General features: G+C 47.3%; 1 protein-coding gene across 1 annotated transcript; it reads right to left on the reverse strand.

Moving 5' to 3' along the window:
- Nucleotides 1-1,325: 1,325 nt before the first annotated feature.
- TIMM50 (translocase of inner mitochondrial membrane 50) lies at nucleotides 1,326-10,778 on the reverse strand. Its single transcript, XM_075260139.1, has 11 exons — nucleotides 10,613-10,778; nucleotides 9,328-9,472; nucleotides 9,203-9,234; nucleotides 5,425-5,446; nucleotides 4,112-4,170; nucleotides 3,905-4,024; nucleotides 3,626-3,730; nucleotides 3,186-3,284; nucleotides 2,656-2,812; nucleotides 1,940-2,046; nucleotides 1,326-1,586 (listed from the first exon to the last, which is right to left on the reverse strand). Exons 1-11 carry the CDS (start codon nucleotides 10,763-10,765, stop codon nucleotides 1,482-1,484), a joined length of 1,104 nt encoding a protein of 367 aa, XP_075116240.1. The 5' UTR covers nucleotides 10,766-10,778; the 3' UTR covers nucleotides 1,326-1,481.
- Between the last annotated feature and the right edge of the window lie 12,398 nt (nucleotides 10,779-23,176).

The raw sequence follows: 23,176 nt of genomic DNA on the forward strand, positions 1-23,176 counted from the left end.
CCCTTTCCCGCCGATGGCATTTTTTGATTTTTGTTTTTGACTCCCCTCCTTCTAAACCCCATAACTTTTTTATTTCTCCGCTCCCAGAGCCATATGAGGTCTTAATCTTTGCGGGACAAATTTTTCTTCCTGATGCCGCCATTAATTATTCTGTAGAATGTCCTGGGAAGCAGGAAAAAAACTCAGAATGGGGTGAATTTGAAGAAAAAATGCATTTCTGCGACTTTCTTACGGGCTTCGGTTTTACAGCATTCACTGCGCAGCCGCAATGACCTGTCCCCTGTATTCTGTGTTTCGGTACAATTCCGGGGATACCAAATTTCTATGGTTTTATTTACATTTTGACCCCTTAAAAAAATCCAAAACTGTGTTAAAAAAATTTTTCTCTAAAAGTCGCCGTATTCTGACAGCCGTAACTTTTTTATACGTGCGTGTACGGGGATGTATAGGGCGTCTTTTTTTGCGGGGCCGGGTGTACTTTTTAGTTCTACCATATTCGGGAAATGTTATTGCTTTGATCACTTTTTATTCAAATTTTTATCAGAATCAAAACAGTGAAAAAACGGCGGTTTGACACTTTGACTATTTCTCCCGCTACGGCGTTTCCTATACAGGGAAAATATTTGTATAGCTTTGTAGAGCGGGCGATTTTGGACGCGGGGAGACCTAACATGTAGGTGTTTCACATTCTTTAACTACTTTTATATGTGTTATAGGGAAAGGGGGGTGATTTGAATTTTCAATACTTAATAAAATTTTTTTTTTTACTTTTTTTTTTTTTTCTGCATTTATTAGACCGCCTAGGGGTCTTGAGCTCCAGGGGGTCTGATCACTCATGCAATGCCTTTGACCGCGGCCCTGGAGGAGTTAATGTCTCCGATCGGTCCGGGTACCGCTCAGAGACATTAGCGCCGGTTGTCTACTGCGTAAAGCAGTAGACACCCCGCGGCTATGGCGGGAAAGGGTTAAAGGGGGACTCCTCTGGCAGACAATGTGTGACTACATGACATGTCCATTTTCTAGAATAATCCAGAATATTTCAGCTATGACATCACAGGAGGGAAGGCTTCATTCTTCAGTTGTGGTCCAAGGCAAGCGGCCAGAATTTTAGATTCTATACAGTGTCACCCGTATGATGTCATCACATGATGATTACATGAGTACCGCTCTAGTGCTGTAAGTATATATAATATATAACACCGCAGACACTGGAGGATGCGGCCATGTATGCGTGCCTGGCTGGTCCGATGCCGTGAACATGACGGCGGTGTCAGGGCTGCGTACAATATACGATATACATGACTGCAATAATGACTGTGCCAGAGTAAGTCTACAAAAAGGTTTATTCATATATTCACACAATGCAAACACATGTCCAATGGAAGGATCACTATGTTCCCTCTATATATACACAGGGATGGCGGGCCAGCTCATAGTCGTCAGACTTCGGCTTACGTAGCCAACAGGGGGCGCTGCTGTGGTCACTGCTGTTTAGAGCGAGGCCAGAAGCGTCCGGTGATAGATCCTAATGACATGGCCGGTCTCTTACTGAGCTGTGAGAGTTCTGACAATCTCTGCTGCTCCTCCTGCGGGGAAGGAAAGGGAGAAGGGATAGAATAGAGCGTATACAGTATATACTCATCTGTCATAGCTACATCTGCCCTATTCATCACAGAAAGTCATGGGAATAGAGACATAAACCATTAATGGCTGCTGAACATTGAGCTATTCCTTCTGACTTCCCCATACACATGCATGCTCAGCCTGGCTGAGTGTTCATGTGTCCTGTATAGGTATACTATAACTGTACATGCAAGACTGGGTCTCCAGTGGACGTCCAAATGGAGATCCCTCCCCCCCCCCCTGTAACCGGTCAGCCCCATATTCACCCCAATACACTTCACCATGAGTAAGATGGCGCCGCACTCCCTGTCCGTACCTGCTCCAGCTGGGTCTGTCGTCGCTTGAAAGCGTCTAAGGGATCTTCCTCCAGGGAATAGTTCTCCAGGACTGTGCGGACATCGCCGACACCACTCGTTGCAATGGCTGCAAGGGACGACATACAGAAATGATGGGGTTTGTAGTGAATCGGTCACCTACATAAGGAGGGCGGATCTTCTACAAGGGTGAGTACTGCAGGACCCGCTGATCCAGAATCGCAGTATCCGGTATCTGCATCACCAGACGCACATGATTGGAGGTCTGACTGCCTGGTACCCCAGCGATGAGGTGAATGGCAGACTGAAGATGCCCATGCCACCACCTGTGAAGGTAACGTCAGTCCAGGACTCTATTCACTGGTATGGGGCTGCCAGTAGTCCATGGCACTGAATGGAGCGCTGGTGCTTCACTCATGGCGACTCCCTGCTTACCAGACAGCTGCCAGGAGGAGTTGCCGCATGTGCCCTGGTGCACCATTAAGAGCCAGTGACTAGTGTATGTTTGGCCAATGCAGAATTGCACTAGCCGCAGTGTGGTAATAGGCGGGAGCCCAGCAGAAAACCCCCACTAGCAGTGATTAGAATGTGTGTACAACGCATCAGAATAGGTTAGCACTATATACATTTATACAATCCCATATATCTATAGAGTGGGATCATTGTGTGATGTACATGACATGGCTATACAGGACGACACAGCCGCCAGCGTACTCACTCTTCAGGAAGGCGGCCAGGTCGTAGAGCGCTCGGTCTTCAGAGTTTCCGTCCCACGACTTTATGGCAAGTCCGTTGTAGGGCTGAAGCTTGAACGCTTCTCGGTTACAATCTACAATTACTACACGTGCAGGGTCCCTGTTCAGACACGAGATGTCCTGGGTGCAAAAAGATAAGGCAGAATAGGTGAGCGCGCGCACAGCTCTGCTACATTTACAGAGAGTCACCAATGGGGTAGCGCGAGAAGAGATGCCAATAGGTTCTCAGATAAAGGGGTTTCTCATAGATGATCACAGCCATGGCCCATTTTAAAGGAGATTTCCCCGAGCGCAGGTAGGGCCAGGGGTGAGCTTGTGGTCCTCAGCCTGGGCTTCATGTCACCCATCCGATCAGGGCTGGATGTGCAGAGGATCGGCAATGACATCAGCAGTCACCTGACCTCTGCATCTCCAGCCAGATGGGACAGGACACGACACCCAAAAAGAGCACCATGGTTAGGCGAGTACCAGTTCAAGGATTTGCAAGCTTTACCTTCACATGGTGTCCTTCTGAGTACCGCGTGGCGTCTCGGAACAGTCGGTAAGACACAAAGCCGTGAGGGTCTAAGCTGTCGATGAGGGGGAATGCAGTCTAAAAAATAAAATAATACACTTTATATAAAACACAGGTAAGCTGACATTGTAGAGACGACAGTAGATGGGGGTCAGTGGGGGTCATTGGCCTGTGTGCAGGGACCTTAGGGTTTATGGCGGACACTGAGATGAGCACAGATCGTACAACAACCCCCTTCCCATAGGCCCCATTATTGATCTAAATATGAGGGGTGGTCTCCCATCTTGGACCCCCCCCTCTATGGCCCATAGCATAGAACTGGCCTGTCCGTGTGTTAGAAGGGTGGCCATGAATCTATACATTTCCCACGCATGCAGGAACTGGTCGGGGGCACCTGAGACATCACAGCTCACACCTACCATGCCAGTTTCGGAGGTAAATATCACTATTTCATACAGAGGTGCCAGCTGCTGGAATAGGTTGTCGATGCCGGCCCGCTTCTTGAACCTCCAACCTGTTTCTAACTGAGAGAAGAGGAAAACAAGAGATGACGACACATTGACTGAAAATGACAGCGCCACCCCCTGGCCATAGTCCATGTCTAGTACTGCACTTCAATTGTGCTGAGGTGTAATACTAGCTCAGGGCCAATTCTGGAAAACAAAGAGCAGACCCTCATCACAATGGAGGAGACGTACCGACCACTCCGGGTGCAGCAGGACGTTCTTCAGCTCTAGGACCAGCGTGTAGGGCGGCTGGTAATACGGCTCCTTCAATGGATCCGGCAGCAGTTTGGGGCTTGTGGGTTCGATGATCATCTAGGACATGGAAAGGAGAGGACATGATAAGGTGAGGGGCCATGGAAGAAGATACAGCGAGACGTAACCCACCAAGACGTAACCCACCTGCCGATAGTCCTTGAAGTATTTGTAGGTTCTTTTAATCTGCTGTACAACTGGAGGATCTGCAGGAGACACGGTGGATGGTTAATGGGATTATAAGAGGTTAGAGAAACACGGCTGCCTCCTTCTACACACAGCGCCACTGTTGTCTAGTGGATATATGTGGTACTGCAGCTCAGCCGTATTCACTTGGAGGCTGCAATACCAGAAGTTTATCTTCAAGGAAGAGGCAACGAGTTGCAGTGGGGACCCATCTAATCCTTATATATGCTTCTATTAAGGTATACGGGAAGGACTCCTCACATAGGTCATTCTAAGGGGATGTCTCACAACCGCCAATGATGACAGTACTGGAGTTATCAGGGACTTTGATAACTGGGGGTCGGACTAATGATCCTAATAATAGGACAACAGTAGCAACATCCCAGAAAACCCCTTTAAGCGTCATACATATATCTGATCTGCATATTGTCTGCATTTCCTGGCCTGTATATGGTTGGAGACTGGGACACCCTACAACATAGTGATCTACTATGCTAGGAGTTCCCGTGGCTCTACTGCCCTATACTATACATAGTGTGGGTCCTGATGGTGCGGGTGCAGGGACTCCTAGTATTATAGACCACTATGGTGCAGGGACTCCTAGTATTATAGACCACTATGGTGCAGGGACTCCTAGTATTACAAATCACTATGGTGCAGGGACTCCTAGTATTACAAATCACTATGGTGCAGGGACTCCTAGTATTATAGACCACTATGGTGCAGGGACTCCTAGTATTACAAATCACTATGGTGCAGGGAATATTAGTATTACAAATCACTATGGTGCAGGGACTCCGAGTATTATAGACCACTATGGTGCAGGGACTCCTGGTATTATAGACCACTATGGTGCAGGGACTCCTAGTATTACAAATCACTATGGTGCAGGGACTCCTGGTATTATAGACCACTATGGTGCAGGGACTCCTAGTATTACAAATCACTATAGTGCAGGGAATCCTAGTATTACAAATCACTATGGTGCAGGGACTCCTAGTATTATAGACCACTATGGTGCAGGGACTCCTAGTATTACAAATCACTATAGTGCAGGGAATCCTAGTATTACAAATCACTATGGTGCAGGGACTCCTAGTATTATAGACCACTATGGTGCAAGGAGTCCTGATCTCTGGCCACATTCAGTCCTGGAAATGTGGGCAACATGTAGGGTCTGGATTTATAACACTGTGACCCCAATGTCCGTCATGAGACCCTCCGTCCCCCTGTAATGTACCCAAACCTGTATAATAGAAAAGCCTTTTACTCACCATTGTCAAACTCATCAGGGATCTAGAAAAGAGAACGGAGACATTAGAAGAACGTGTCCCCATAGTACATATGGAGTCACATGTCTATAGGACATTATCTATAGGGAACACATATTTATAAGGCCTATAATATATTGGTGTATGGGGGGGGGGGGCCTTGCACACATTCTCTGGGTCCGGTTACCCCCATGTATTGTAATGAAGGTTGTAGTGACTAGGGAAGGTTCCCACAGATCAGAATAGCATGCATATCCCAGCATAGGTAGCCTCGTGCACATATGGCCCCTATATACAGCCCCAGACACAATTATACAGAAGATGTAAGAACAGGAACAATGAGACGTGTGCTACTGAACACACATTAAACATCAAAGACCCCAGACACCTCGGAGTGTGCTCGAGAGGGGCGACAAGCGTGGCAGTCACAGCAAGGTGATAGCCTGCACATATCAAAGGCCCGGAGAGGAAGCTGAGGTGTGAACAGGAAGCTGCAGATTAAAGGGACAGACACAGACCTACCTGCAATATGTCAGACACTCAGCACTACTGTTCCCACACCGGCCCTCGGACCAGACACAACATAGGCTTGTGGGAAAGCTGAGTGACAACCAGACCGCCATTGTCGCTTCTATAGCAGTTGTCACCCAGATAAATCTCCCTACTTATACGATGCAGTAAGAGAGTTACATCTATAAAGGCACCTCCTGTCTATTAGCTGGCACCCAGCTTTCCCAGAAACAGATATCTTATGGTTGCAGAGTTTAGGGGAGTCCTCACCCATCAGGGGGCTCTGCCCCTACCAGCTCTATTCCCATGTGCTGCAATCTTCAAAGCGTGGGAAAGATCCTCCGAACTTCCTCTTCACATCCCCATCCTAATAGCAGTAATGGGGCCTTCTACCTTCTGTCCTACATCCCCCTGATCAAAGAGGAGGGAGAGGAGGAAGCCACAAGCCGGTGGCACAAGTCCCCGCACCAGGGAGGGGCACACTCGGCACCCGGCTGTGAAGTGGGCTCCATTAGCAGATTAAAGACCGGACGAGTCTGGGAACGAATCCCTCACCGGCCACAAAAGGGTGCGTGTGACTTTAAGAGGAGGCCATAAAGAAGCTTATTTACTGCGCAGTTACATGTAGTCTATTGCTCTCTGGCATCAGCCACAAAGCTTCAATGATTAACCCTCAATGAGATAATATTGGGGTGGGGGGGCAAGTCAGAGAGTTCCCAATTTGTTTCATTACATGGTGATAGCAGTGTATGATCTGTGTAGTGCACGGACAAGATGGACGACCATCACCTGCTGTAACCAGAGGGGCCGGGGGCCGCTATGGGGGAAATTTACAGACTTTGGCTTCATAATAAAAAGCTTAACATAACATAATTACATGAAGAATGTTACTTATTATAGAATTATTATTATTATTACATTGTTACAGAATTATTAGCATATAATTAGATAGAACTTGCTACATATTTCCTTCCATCACTGGCTACATTACAGTCAGGTTATAGGTACATACAGGTCTGTGCTCTGACCTCCGAACTCCGCAGCCCCAATGGGGTCTCTGTGCACCCAGTAAAGGTCGGGGTTTCCACTTTCACAGACCTGGAGATTCTCTAATCTCACGGCTGAGCAGCCTTCAGATAATCCAGAAGATCTGATAATCCAGCATATAAAGTAAAAGCCATGTCACGCTCTGTCCTATCCCATAACCCCGGGAATCACACTGTGCATAATGGAGATTTATAGCAGCACCAAGTCTCCGCCATGTCTGCTGAACATCACTACCGGTCTGATCGCTTGTGTCACAGGAGATAGGCGGCACAGTGTGAACTTAGTGGCCACTTATCTCCATCGCTGTAGCCAACAGGCATGGAGAAGACGGCTGCCGGCTGACTGTTATGTTTAAAGGGATTTTCTGGGTGATGGTCCCTCCCTATACAAGGACATTGGAGCCACTGCACAGAGAACAGGACTGTCTGCAGCCGGCTATGATGTCTGTGTAATGGCTCCTAATAATGGGCGATTGGTGGGGTCACAGGTGTCAGCCCCCCACCAATCTGATAAGGACAGATTATCAGCCACAGTCCCTTAGAAGGGAGCAGGGCCGCGGTCACCCATGCACATACTGACCAGACTGATTGGGATTCTCGTCACCTAGTGAACATATATTTAGTGTCTTCTCAAAGTACAATCCCAAACCCGCAGGCTGCTCAGCGCCCCTCAGATGGGGTCCCGCTGCCAGAGCACCTGGTCAGGACCCCTGATATAAAACCGGGCAGGCGGAGACCCACAGCCCATTTATATATAGAATAAGAGTTGATTTTTCCCCATCAGTAAGATTGTGCTTTGTCACAAAGAAGGTTTCTGCCCGCTCACTACAATGGCATAGAAGGGGTTAAACAGAGATTCTGGTGGTGGATCCCTATAAGCAGTGACAATCCCGGTGTATAAGTAGGCCGCTCATCCTGGGGACTCTCTTAAAGGGATATTCTACTTTTATAGAGAAGCAAATACAGGCAGAGGGCACATAGAGGTAAGTATGTTGGCTTGTATTGGCTCTGTATTGGTTTAGGGGCCTGAGTTTAGGTTATTTTGGGGACTGGTTCTAGATGCCCCGTATATAGCAGATATAGTCCTGTCACCCCAGCATGTGCCATTCATATGTCAGGTCATGCTGAAAGTTTTTGTAAAAGTTTTTATTGCAGTGAGCCTTAACCCCAAGTGCAAATTTCTTTGGTGACCAACAAGAAGCCTGTGACGTCAGCGCAGGAGCCGAGGACACGTCCCGATGGTGGTGAGCACTGTACAGACCCCCGAGACCATGGGGACATCAGTACAGACAAGATGCCGGACCACCCAGGGGTGCATAGAGGCCACTGCTGGATTATATTCAGTGTACGGGACACAGCTTTGCCTCCTATGATGTGGCTCAGTGGATGGTATAATGTCACCGCACTGCCCCCTACTGGTACATCACTGCTATGTCCACTGACTATAAGGATGAGACTGAAAAGCAGGATCTGTCCATCAAGGCTGTTCCTGCTGCGGAGTGAGGTTTGTATATGGACGCGGCCTCATCCAGGCTACATGTGCCCTCCATATAGTATTAGAGATCACTAATGAGAATCCTGCTGATAATCTGCTGCTGCTTTATAAGAGCCATAGACCAGGGGGTGACTGCACTGCAATGAGGAGAAGAGCGCTGCCCCCTAGTGATACATTATAGGTACTGAAATCAGAAATCAAACCTGTAAAGCCTCCCTGCCAGAGAAATCTAGAGACCTGCTTGTTCTATATGAAGGGAGTTGTCATTTTGCAGCAGTTGGAAATGGAGCTGCCTTGACTTAGACCCTGGCCAGACCGATATTGTGTCACCCCTATGGCTGGCTTAGGGCTACAGTCACGGCCACCAGGGGTATATACAGAATAATTTGGGATCATGGCCCAGACTCACAGAAATCAGGAATGACACAGGAACTATATTGTGCTGGAAAGGATTTTCTTGGTTCTTTCCTGATGTCATGAACAGCCACCGGCAGCGGCCATGACAGTGCACATACAGGAGGCCACCCGAAATATAAACCACCAGATTATTCACTTCCAAGGACACCCCCCCCCCCCAATCTATCGGCTCAGAATGAATGTAGAGAGAATTGGGTGACACCCCCTTTGTGCACGGTCATGGCTGCCACCAGTGGCTGTCACTCAGCATTCCCTTGTGAGAGCGGCTCCTTGAAGGCGGAGATGCCCTTTAAGTACACACAGCAGGTTTTACCTTATTTCCCTCTTCGTCCAATGCGCTGCTTCCTGCAAACATGACAGACAAGACGTCAGTAAGCGGATGAGGAGACGACTCAATATCCCCCCCAGGACACACCACATATCCCCCGGGGTCCTCACCGAATGTATACACCATATAGCCGCTCCCTAAGACGCCAAGGACTCCGGCCGCTCGGAGGGCAAACTTTTTAGCCCTGGCCTTGTTTTCCTTCTGCTTCTTCTGTTGTTCTTCTGATTCGGGATTACTTTGGGGGTCTTCGGAGCTCTGAGGGGGGGAAAGAAGCTTTAGTCAGTAGAATGGTTAAGGAGCGGCCTCATTTAAGGACAGAGGGGTTAATCCTCGGCTTTACACATCGGTACGTCCTCAGGATCAGGCTAGGATTTCTGCGGATTTACACCCTTAAAGGTGACGGTGTCAGTCTGGGCAGAGCAGGGGCACATAGAAGCTTTGCAAGAATTTGGGCGAGGGGTATCAGTATGAGACCCTGGAGAAGTCCATAAGGCTGCGCAGAGAGAGTCCACCAAGCACTGCTCGGATTAGAAGGTTCTCTGATCAGGGGGCTCTGAGCTGTTGGACCCCCACTGATCTGCAACTTATACCCCATTCTATATTGGTTAGGAAAATCCCTTTAACGGTGCTTGAAAAATAAAGAACAGAATATGAGGGAGCGTCCTGTGTCTCCTGATCAGCGGGGCAGGATATTCGGGTGGACATATCAGTATGTGAGAACGAGATGGGGCACATAAGTGTGTGAGGACATGAAGGGGGCACAGTCATGTGGGGAGGGGAGATGGGGCAGATGGGAGCGGGCACGAGGATATGGGTGAGGACATAAAGGTGCGGCATTGTAGTGACATCGCCCAGCTCACTCTGACAGGTTGGATGGGGGGGGGGGGGGTTGTTTAGGCAGCAGGGAGGCACATTAATGGAGGAAAGGAGGGTAACAGGGCACCAGGATGAGGAGGGACCACTAGAGGGCAGTGTCAGGGGGCTTCAGAATGTGGAGGGCAGGAGAAATGGGGGCAGAAGAGATAGAGAGTAGGGGGCACAGAAGGTAAAGGGGCATTTAGAGGGGAAATAAGTCAGGACACAGGTGCAGGTGATCACATGGGTGAGGGACCCCCGGGTCAGGAGGTCAGTGTTAGGGGGTGACATCCAGGTTGGGGGGGAGGGGGTGACAAGTAAGTGTCAGGTGATCACATGGGTGACAGGTCAATGTCAGGTGATCACATGGGTGAGGGACCCCCGGGTCAGGGGGTCAGTGTTAGGGGGTGACATCCAGGTTGGGGGGAAGGGGGTTACAGGTCAGTGACAGGTGATCACATGGGTGAGAGCCCCCGGGTCAGGGGGAGGTCACGGGGTGACAGGTCAGTGCCAGCCGCCTCTGCTCCCTCCAGGTCTCACCTCTTTCTGTTGGCTCCGCAGCTTGTCCTGCAGCACACTCCCCGTCAGGGTCTCCCCCGTCCCGGTGCTCAGCTCTCGGCATCCCAGCAGTGCCCGGCCTGACAAGAGTAACCGCACCGACCTCCCGCACGCAGGCACCAGCGAGGCCGCCATCTTTCTCGCACTGCGCAGAGCAGCCAATCCCAGAGAAGCCGGGAGACACGAGAACCAATCAGCACCGCGAGAGGGAACGACCAATCCAAGGCCGAAAGAGAACAACCAATAGAAGAGGAGAACATGAGTAAGCGTGAAGAGAGCGCCCTCAATGTCAGGGCTCGGCGGCCATGTTGTGTGTGGCGGGCTCAGAGGGCTGTCATTGATAAATTCACGTGGTGGGCGGGGCTGCTGGAGTATAAGGCGGGGTTTACCACTATATACTGATTGAATAATACCGCCATACACTGACTGAGTAATACCGCCATACACTGACTGAATAATACCGCCATACACTGACTGAATAATACCGCCATACACTGACTAAGTAATACCGCCATACACTGACTGAATAATGCCGCCATACACTGACTGAATAATGCCGCCATACACTGACTGAGTAATACCGCCATACACTGACTGAATAATACCGCCATACACTGACTGAATAATACCGCCATACACTGACTGAATAATACCGCCATACACTGACTGAGTAATACCGCCATACACTGACTGAATAATGCCGCCATACACTGACTGAGTAATACCGCCATACACTGACTAATACCGCCATACACTGACTGAATAATGCCGCCATACACTGACTGAGTAATACCGCCATACACTGACTAATACCGCCATACACTGACTGAATAATGCCGCCATACACTGACTGAGTAATACCGCCATACACTGACTAATACCGCCATACACTGACTGAGTAATACCGCCATACACTGACTAATACCGCCATACACTGACTGAATAATGCCGCCATACACTGACTGAGTAATGCCGCCATACACTGACTGAATAATACCGCCATACACTGACTGAATAATACCGCCATACACTGACTGAATAATGCCGCCATACACTGACTGAATAATACCGCCATACACTGACTGAATAATACCGCCATACACTGACTGAGTAATACCGCCATACACTGACTGAATAATACCGCCATACACTGACTGAATAATACCGCCATACACTGACTGAATAATACCGCCATACACTGACTGAGTAATACCGCCATACACTGACTGAATAATACCGCCATACACTGACTGAATAATGCCGCCGTACACTGACTGAGTAATACCGCCATACACTGACTGAATAATACCGCCATACACTGACTGAATAATACCGCCATACACTGACTGAGTAATACCGCCATACACTGACTGAATAATACCGCCATACACTGACTGAATAATACCGCCATACACTGAATGAGTAATACCGCCATACACTGACTGAATAATGCCGCCATACACTGACTGAGTAATACCGCCATACACTGACTGAATAATGCCGCCATAAACTGACTGAATAATACCGCCATACACTGACTGAATAATACCGCCATACACTGACTGAATAATACCGCCATACACTGACTGAATAATACCGCCATACACTGACTGAGTAATACCGCCATACACTGACTGAATAATACCGCCATACACTGACTGAATAATACCGCCATACACTGACTGAGTAATACCGCCATACACTGACTGAGTAATACCGCCATACACTGACTGAATAATACCGCCATACACTGATTTAATAATACCGCCATACGCTGACTGAATAATACCGCCATACACTGACTGAATAATACCGCCATACACTGACTGAATAATGCTGCCATACACGGACTGAATAATGCCGCCATATGCTGACTGAATAATACTGCCATACACTGACTGAATAATACCGCCATACACTGACTGAATAATACCACCATACACTGACTGAATAATGCCACCATACACTGACTGAGCAATACCGCCATACACTGATTTAATAATATCGCCATACACTGACTGAATAATGCCGCCATACACTGACTGAGCAATACCGCCATACCCTGATTTATTAATATCGCCATACACTGACTGAATAATGCCACCATACACTGACTAATACCGCCATACACTGATTTAATAATACCGCCATACGCTGACTGAATAATACCGCCATACACTGACTGAATAATACCGCCATACACTGACTGAATAATGCTGCCATACACGGACTGAATAATGCCGCCATATGCTGACTGAATAATACTGCCATACACTGACTGAATAATACCGCCATACACTGACTGAATAATACCACCATACACTGACTGAATAATGCCGCCATACACTGACTGAATAATACCGCCATACACTGACTGAATAATACCGCCATACACTGACTGAATAATACCGCCATACACTGACTGAATAATACCGCCATACACTGACTGAATAATACCGCCGTACACTGACTGAATAATGCCGCCGCACACTGACTGAGTAATACCGCCATACACTGACTGAATAATACCGCCATACACTGACTGAATAATACCGCCATACACTGACTGAGTAATACCGCCATACACTGAGTAATACCGCCATACACTGACTGAATAATACCACCATACACTGACTGAATAATGCCGCCATACACTGACTGAATAATACCGCCATACACTGACTGAATAATACTGCCATACACTGACTGAGTAATACCGCCATACACTGACTGAATAATACCGCCATACACTGACTGAATAATGCCGCCATACACTTGACTGAGCAATACCGCCATACACTGACTGAATAATGCCGCCATACACGGACTGAATAATGCCGCCATATGCTGACTGAATAATACTGCCATACGCTGACTGAATAATACTGCCATACACTGACTGAATAATACCGCCATACACTGACTGAATAATTCCGCCATACACTGACTGAATAATTCCGCCATACACTGACTGAATAATACTGCCATACACTGACTGAGTAATACCGCCATACACTGATTTAATAATATTGCCATACACTGACTGAATAATGCCACCATACACTGACTAATACCGCCATACACTGATTTAATAATACCGCCATACACTGACTGAATAATGCCGCCATACACTGACTGAGCAATACCGCCATACACTGATTTAATAATATCGCCATACACTGACTGAATAATGCCACCATACACTGACTAATACTGCCATACACTGATTTAATAATACCGCCATACGCTGACTGAATAATACCGCCATACACTGAATAATACCGCCATACACTGACTGAGTAATACCGCCATACACTGACTGAATAATGCTGCCATACACGGACTGAATAATGCTGCCATATGCTGACTAAATAATACTGCCATACACTGACTGAATAATACCGCCGTACACTGACTGAATAATACCGCCGTACACTGACTGAATAATACCGCCATACACTGACTGAATAATGCTGCCATACACGGACTGAATAATGCTGCCATACACTGACTGAACAATACTGCCATACACTGAGTAATACCGCCATACACTGACTGAATAATACCGCCATACACTGACTGAATAATTCCGCCATACACTGACTGAGTAATACCGCCATACACTGACTGAATAATGCCACCATACACTGACTAATACCGCCATACACTGATTTAATAATACCGCCATACACTGACTGAATAATACCGCCATACACTAACTGAATAATGCCGCCATACACTGACTGAGTAATACCGCCATACACTGACTGAATAATGCCACCATACACTGACTAATACCGCCATACACTGATTTAATAATACCGCCATACACTGACTGAATAATACCGCCATACACTAACTGAATAATGCCGCCATACACTGACTGAGCAATACCGCCATACACTGATTTAATAATATCGCCATACACTGACTGAATAATGCCACCATACACTGACTAATACCGCCATACACTGATTTAATAATACCGCCATACGCTGACTGAATAATACCGCCATACACTGAATAATACCGCCATACACTGACTGAGTAATACCGCCATACACTGACTGAATAATGCTGCCATACACGGACTGAATAATGCCGCCATACACTGACTGAGCAATACCGCCATACACTGATTTAATAATATCGCCATACACTGACTGAATAATGCCACCATACATTGACTAATACCGCCATACACTGACTGAATAATACCGCCATACAAGGGGTCACCCGAGCAGTGAAGGACTTCAGTAACATCCTGTACACCACGGCAGAACTAGCAGGCCTGAAACAGACAAAGCCCAAGAGACCGACTAACAAACAGTCTCACAAATGGTTTGACAGCAACTGCAAGGCTCTACGCCGTTCTCTAAGGGCAGCCTCCAACCAGAAACACAGAGACCCCAACAACAGAGAGACGAGGGAAGCCAACAACAAATTATGCAAGCAATACAAGGGCACCCTCAGAGAGAAGAAACAGAGGGACCTCTCCCACAAAATACAGCAACTAGAGGACTCCCTCCAGGACAGCTCATTCTGGGAGACCTGGCACCACATGGGCACAAAGCCCAAGAAAAACTCTCTCCACATCCAAAATGGCAATATCTGGCTCAACTACTTCAGAGGTCTCTACAAAAACATCCCAGAAGAAGAACTAACTCCAGAACAGCAACAGATAATCACCAAACTGAGGGACATGGAGAAAGTCATCAAAGACTTCCAGAACCCTCTGGACTCACCAATCACCATAAAAGATATACAGGAAAGAATTGCCCTGCTGAAAGGCAAAAAGGCCAGTGGCCCTGACGGCATCCTACCAGAGATGATCAAATACAGCCCTCCAGCAATACACGCGGCACTGGCAAAGCTATTCACCCTCGTGCTCAATGCTGGACACTTCCCCGAAGACTGGAACAAAGGCCTCATAACCCCCATCTACAAGAATGGGGACCAATATGACCCCAACAACTACAGAGGGATCTGCGTCAGCAGCACATAGCTGGGGAAACTGTTCAACAGCATCATCAATAACAGAATCCTCACCTTCCTCACACAACACAGGGTCCTCAGCAAGAGCCAAGCAGGGTTCATGCCAAACCACCGCACCACAGACCATATCTACACCCTGCACAGCCTCATCAAGACGCACGTCCACAACACCAGAAGAGGCAAGATATTCGCCTGCTTCGTAGACTTTAAGAAGGCGTTTGATTCAGTATGGCACCCAGGCCTACTCCTAAAACTCCTAGAGAGTGGAATAGGACGAAGAACGTACAACGTCATCAAGAGCTCCTACACCGGAAACCAGTGCAGTGTGAAGGTGAATGGGAAAAGGACAGCATACTTCCAACAGGCCCGAGGGGTCAGACAAGGCTGTAGCCTGAGCCCAACGCTCTTCAACATCTATATCAATGAACTGGCTACAGCCCTGGAGGCCTCACCAAGCCCAGGCCTCACCCTGAACAATCGAGAGGTGAAGTTCCTGCTGTATGCCGACGACCTCCTACTCCTGGCCCCCACCGAGAAAGACCTCCAAGAAAGCCTGTCAGTGCTGGAAAAATTCAGCACCACATGGGCCCTACCCATCAACCAGAAGAAGACCAAAGTCATGGTATTCCAGAAGAAGGGCCACAATAAAGCCTCCACCACCTCACAATTCACACTGAACGGCTCCACACTGGAGAAAACCAACAGCTACACCTACCTGGGGCTGGAGCTCAGCCAATCAGGAAGCTTCAAAGCAGCAATAGAAACCCTGAAAGCAAAAGCCTGCAGAACCTTCTACGCCATCAGAAGACAACTGTACCACCTCAAACCACCGGTGAGGGTCTGGATGAAGATATTTGACGCTGTCATCTCCCCGATCCTTCTCTATGGCAGTGAGGTTTGGGGCCCAGCCACCTACCCAGACCAGTCAAAATGGGATTCCAGCCCAACAGAGAACTTCCACCTGGAGTTCTGCAAATACCTGCTCCATGTCCATCGCAACACCACCAACATAGCCTGCAGGGCAGAGCTAGGCAGACTCCCCCTATGGCTCACCATACAGAAGAGGGCGCTAGCTTTCCAGGCACACATCCAGGGGAGCGACTCCTACCACCACCAAGCATGGCTAAGCCACCTGAGCAAACCAGACACTCACCAACCAAACAGCAGCCAACCACCAAACCAAAAACTCCAACAGATGATAACCAAGGCCGAAATAAAGGCGACCACAGAGGCAAACAGAGAGCGGTACATTGAAGAATGGAGAAACCAAATAAATAACTCCAAGAAACTCACCAATGTGTACCAATCCCTACAAAGGGACTACACCATGGCCACCTACCTGGAGAGAATACGCCACCCCAAGCACAGACAGACCCTGAGCCGATACAGACTGAGCGCCCACAACCTAGAGATAGAGACGGGGCGATACAGGCAGACGTACAAGCCACGAGAGAAGAGACTGTGCCAGCACTGTGACCAGGGGGTCCTAGAAGACGAGACCCACTTCCTGCTACACTGCACCAAATACTCAGCTGTGAGGGCCGTCTACTACCAAAGACTCTCTGCCCACATCCCAGACTGGGAGAAGAGGAAACTCTACATCCTACTGGGAGAAGAAGAAGCCACTGTGGAGATCACTGCCCAATACGTGTCCAGCTGTCACCAAACAAGAGGAAGATGAGACTCCATGGACTGTTATATTTATCCCAATACACCCGCCCCACCCCACCCCACCCCACCTCACCTCCCCTCCCCACCTCACCTCCCCTCCCCATATAGCAGTCACCAACAAAGAGGAAGATGAGACTCCACGGACTGTTATATTTATCCCAAAACACCCGCCCCACCCCACCCCACCTCCCCCCACCCCACCCCACCTCCCCATATAGCAGTCACCAACGAAGAGGAAGATGAGACTCCACGGACTGTTATACCCCAAACCAACCGCCCCACCCCACCTCCCCATATAACGGTCACCAACGAAAAGGAAGATGAGACTCCACGGACTGTTATACCCCAAACCAACCGCCCCGCCCCACCCCACCTCCCCATATAACGGTCACCAACGAAGAGGAAGATGAGACTCCATGGACTGTTATACCCCAAACCACCCACCCACCCGAGTCCAACTCCCCCCTCCCCACTCTACTAGCTTTGGCAATGCCAAATATCTATTCGGACGTGCCAATAAAGCTTTTTGATTTGATTTGATATCGCCATACACTGACTGAATAATGCCACTATACACTGACTAATACCGCCATACACTGATTTAATAATACCGCCATACACTGACTGAATAATACCGCCATACACTGACTGAATAATGCCACCATACACTGACTGAGCAATACCGCCATACACTGACTGAATAATGCCACCATACACTGACTAATACCGCCATACACTGATTTAATAATACCGCCATACACTGATTTAATAATACCGCCATACGCTGACTGAATAATACCGCCATACACTGAATAATACTGCCATACGCTGACTGAGTAATACCGCCATACACTGACTGAATAATGCTGCCATACACGGACTGAATAATGCCGCCATATGCTGACTGAATAATACTGCCATACACTGACTGAATAATACCGCCGTACACTGACTGAATAATACCGCCATACACTGACTGAATAATGCTGCCATACACGGACTGAATAATGCCGCCATATGCTGACTGAATAATACTGCCATACACTGACTGAATAATACTGCCATACACTGACTGAATAATACCGCCATACACTGACTGAATAATACCGCCATACACTGACTGAGTAATACCGCCATACACTGACTGAATAATACCGCCATACACTGACTGAATAATGCCGCCATACACTGACTGAGTAATACCGCCATACACTGACTGAATAATGCCGCCATACACTGACTGAGCAATACCGCCATACACTGATTTAATAATATCGCCATACACTGACTGAATAATGCCACCATACACTGACTAATACCGCCATACACTGATTTAATAATACCGCCATACACTGACTGAATAATACCGCCATACACTGACTGAATAATGCCGCCATACACTGACTAATACCGCCATACACTGATTTAATAATACCGCCATACACTGATTTAATAATACCGCCATACGCTGACTGAATAATACCGCCATACACTGAATAATACTGCCATACGCTGACTGAGTAATACCGCCATACACTGACTGAATAATGCTGCCATACACGGACTGAATAATGCCGCCATATGCTGACTGAATAATACTGCCATACACTGACTGAATAATACCGCCGTACACTGACTGAATAATACCGCCATACACTGACTGAATAATGCTGCCATACACGGACTGAATAATGCCGCCATATGCTGACTGAATAATACTGCCATACACTGACTGAATAATACTGCCATACACTGACTGAATAATACCGCCATACACTGACTGAATAATACCGCCATACACTGACTGAGTAATACCGCCATACACTGACTGAATAATACCGCCATACACTGACTGAATAATGCCGCCATACACTGACTGAGTAATACCGCCATACACTGACTGAATAATGCCGCCATACACTGACTGAGCAATACCGCCATACACTGATTTAATAATATCGCCATACACTGACTGAATAATGCCACCATACACTGACTAATACCGCCATACACTGATTTAATAATACCGCCATACACTGACTGAATAATACCGCCATACACTGACTGAATAATGCCGCCATACACTGACTGAGCAATACCGCCATACACTGACTGAATAATGCCACCATACACTGACTAATACCGCCATACACTGATTTAATAATATCGCCATACACTGACTGAATAATGCCACCATACACTGACTAATACCGCCATACACTGATTTAATAATACCGCCATACGCTGACTGAATAATACCACCATACACTGAATAATACCGCCATACACTGACTGAGTAATACCGCCATACACTGACTGAATAATGCTGCCATACACGGACTGAATAATGCCGCCATATGCTGACTGAATAATACCGCCATACACTGACTGAATAATAACGCCATACACTGACTGAATAATACCGCCATACACTGACTGAATAATGCTGCCATACACTGACTGAATAATAACGCCATACACTGACTGAATAATACCGCCATACACTGACTGAATAATGCTGCCATACACGGACTGAATAATGCCGCCATATGCTGACTGAATAATACCGCCATACACTGACTGAATAATACCGCCATACACTGACTGAGTAATACCGCCATACACTGACTGAGTAATACCGCCATACACTGACTGAATAATACCGCCATACACTGACTGAATAAAACCGCCATACACTGACTGAGTAATACCGCCATACACTGACTGAATAATACCGCCATACACTGACTGAGCAATACCGCCATACACTGATTTAATAATATCGCCATACACTGACTGAATAATGCCACCATACACTGACTAATACCGCCATACACTGATTTAATAATACCGCCATACACTGACTGAATAATACCACCATACACTGACTGAATAATACCGCCATACACTGACTGAATAATGCCGCCATACACTGACTGAATAATACCACCATACACTGACTGAATAATGCCGCCATACACTGACTGAATAATACCGCCATACACTGACTGAATAATACCGCCATACACTGACTGAATAATACCGCCATACACTGATTTAATAATACCGCCATACACTGACTGAATAATGCCGCCATACACTGACTGAATAATACCGCCATACACTGACTGAATAATACCGCCATACACTGAATAATACTGCCATACACTGACTGAATAATACCGCCATACACTGACTGAATAATACCGCCATACACTGAATAATACTGCCATACACTGACTGAATAATACCGCCATACACTGAATAATACCGCCATACACTGACTGAATAATACCGCCATACACTGACTGAATAATACCGCATTTTGCTCTCCTCCAGTCCTACTCTGCCTAAATATTGACCTCCATCTGGAAAACCCCCACAAGGTTGGCAGCGTATGATGACTGAGACCCAACTAGTCCTCGCCCCATTGATCTGGCCTCTTTTGAAATCTTTCAGATTATTCAGTTTTCCCATTGTATTGTGGAAACGGCCGCAACAAACTTGTCCAATGTCCTTACAGGAAGGCTCAATCGTTAAGGAGTTGGTGTCTCTAATAAAGTGGCCATATATTGTGTGTGTACGTATATACAGTATATACATGGAAACCAAACACGTGATATGGAAAACCGGACTGAACTTAGACGCTCACACAGATGACGAGAACGACTCTCAAAGACGAGGAACGTTGGGAGTGACCGAGATCCAGGATCTGAAACACTGGACATGGACGTCTATTTCAGAACATCAACTGATACTGACAGTCCAAGATGAGACGATCACTGGGCCGTGGAAGATATTAGTCCGTATCGGCCATTACAGTCCTACAATCTAGTCACAGATGAGACTGTTATCATGGAGAGATTGTTCGTTAGTGTGACCAATCTTCTTCAAGACAATAACGGTGTCGTCAGTGATTCATTGTTAGATTTTACTCAACAGATGTTTCTTAGGGTTGATGTCATCCATTACTATCAACTCTAGTCTAATGTCCCCGGACGTCTTATAAGGAGATCCTCACACCATGGACTCACCTTCAGGTCACATACAGAAGACTTGTTTGTCATCTCTCTTCTGGAGCGTTGGATGGCATCAGTGGACACGTTCTCTTATGTACGGGCAGAGGAGGAAGAGTCAGATCTTTGTATCACATAATGTATAGCACATGTACAGTGCTGGCCAAAAGTATCGCCCCCCTGCAGTCCTGTCAGATAATCCTCGCTGTCCCCCAGATAATGATTACACAGCACAGACTCTTATATAGTATATAAGTGACACAGGGTATATACAGTATAAGTATCGCCCCCTGCAGTCCTGTCAGATAATCCTCGCTGTCCCCCAGATAATGATTACACAGCACAGACTCTTATATAGTATATAAGTGACACAGGGTATATACAGTATAAGTATCGCCCCCTGCAGTCCTGTCCGATAATCCTCGCTGTCCCCCAGATAATGATTACACAGCACAGACTCTTATATAGTATATAAGTGACACAGGGTATATACAGTATAAGTATCGCCCCCTGCAGTCCTGTCAGATAATCCTCGCTGACCCCCAGATAATGATTACACAGCACAGACTCTTATATAGTATATAAGTGACACAGGATATATACAGTATAAGTATCGCCCCCTGCAGTCCTGTCAGATAATCCTCGCTGTCCCCCAGATAATGATTACACAGCACAGACTCTTATATAGTATATAAGTGACACAGGGTATATACAGTATAAGTATCGCCCCCTGCAGTCCTGTCAGATAATCCTCGCTGTCCCCCAGATAATGATTACACAGCACAGACTCTTATATAGTATATAAGTGACACAGGGTATATACAGTATAAGTATCGCCCCCTGCAGTCCTGTCAGATAATCCTCGCTGTCCCCCAGATAATGATTACACAGCACAGACTCTTATATAGTATATAAGTGACACAGGGTATATACAGTATAAGTATCGCCCCCTGCAGTCCTGTCAGATAATCCTCGCTGTCCCCCAGATAATGATTACAGGCACAAACTCTTTGGTAATATCTTCAGTTATTTCACTTGCAATGAAAAAACACAAAAGAGAATGAAAAAAAAGTCACATCATTGATCATTTTACACAAAACTCCAAAACTGGTGCGGACAGAAGTATTGGCGCCCTCAGCCTAATACTTGGTAGCACAACCTTTAGACACAATAATTGCGCACAACCGCTTCCGCTAACCAGCAATGAGTTTCTTACAAGGCTCTGCTGGAATCTTAGACCCATCTTCTTTGGCTCCTGCTCGCGGTCCCCCCTGAGATGTGAAGGGGGCCTTCTCCAAACTGCCACCAAGAGATCTCTCCCCCTCCCCCACAGGTGTTCTATGGGATTCAGGGCTGGACTCATTGCTGCCACTTTACAAGTCTCCAGGGCTTTCTCTCACCACCATTTTCTAGTGCTGACCTGAAGTGTGTTTTGGGTCCTTGTCCTGCTGGAAGAGCCCTGACCTCTGAGGGAGACCCCGCTTTCTCACACCGGGCCCTACATGATGCTGCACAATGTGTTGGTCGTCTTCAGACTTCATAATGCCATGCACACGGTCAAGCAGTCCAGTGCCAGAGGCAGCAAAGCAACCCCAAACCATCAGGGACCTCCGCCATGTCTGACTGTAGGGGGCGTCTTCTTCTCTTTTTCCTGTAATCTCTATGTTGAGACCTTCTCCTACTTTTGTCTCCTCTGACCAGAGAACATTCTTCCAGAACGGTTTTGGCTTTCTCAGGTAAGTTTTGGCAAACTCCAGCCTGGCTTCTGTCTGTGGGTAAGAAGTGGGGTCTTCCTGGGTCTCCTACCATACAGTCCCTTCTCATTCAGACGCTGACGCTGGATAGTATGGGGTGACACTGTTGT

The sequence above is a fragment of the Leptodactylus fuscus genome, chromosome 11 (genome assembly GCF_031893055.1).
Source record: "Leptodactylus fuscus isolate aLepFus1 chromosome 11, aLepFus1.hap2, whole genome shotgun sequence".
In the NCBI taxonomy this organism is placed as follows: Eukaryota; Metazoa; Chordata; class Amphibia; order Anura; family Leptodactylidae; genus Leptodactylus; species Leptodactylus fuscus.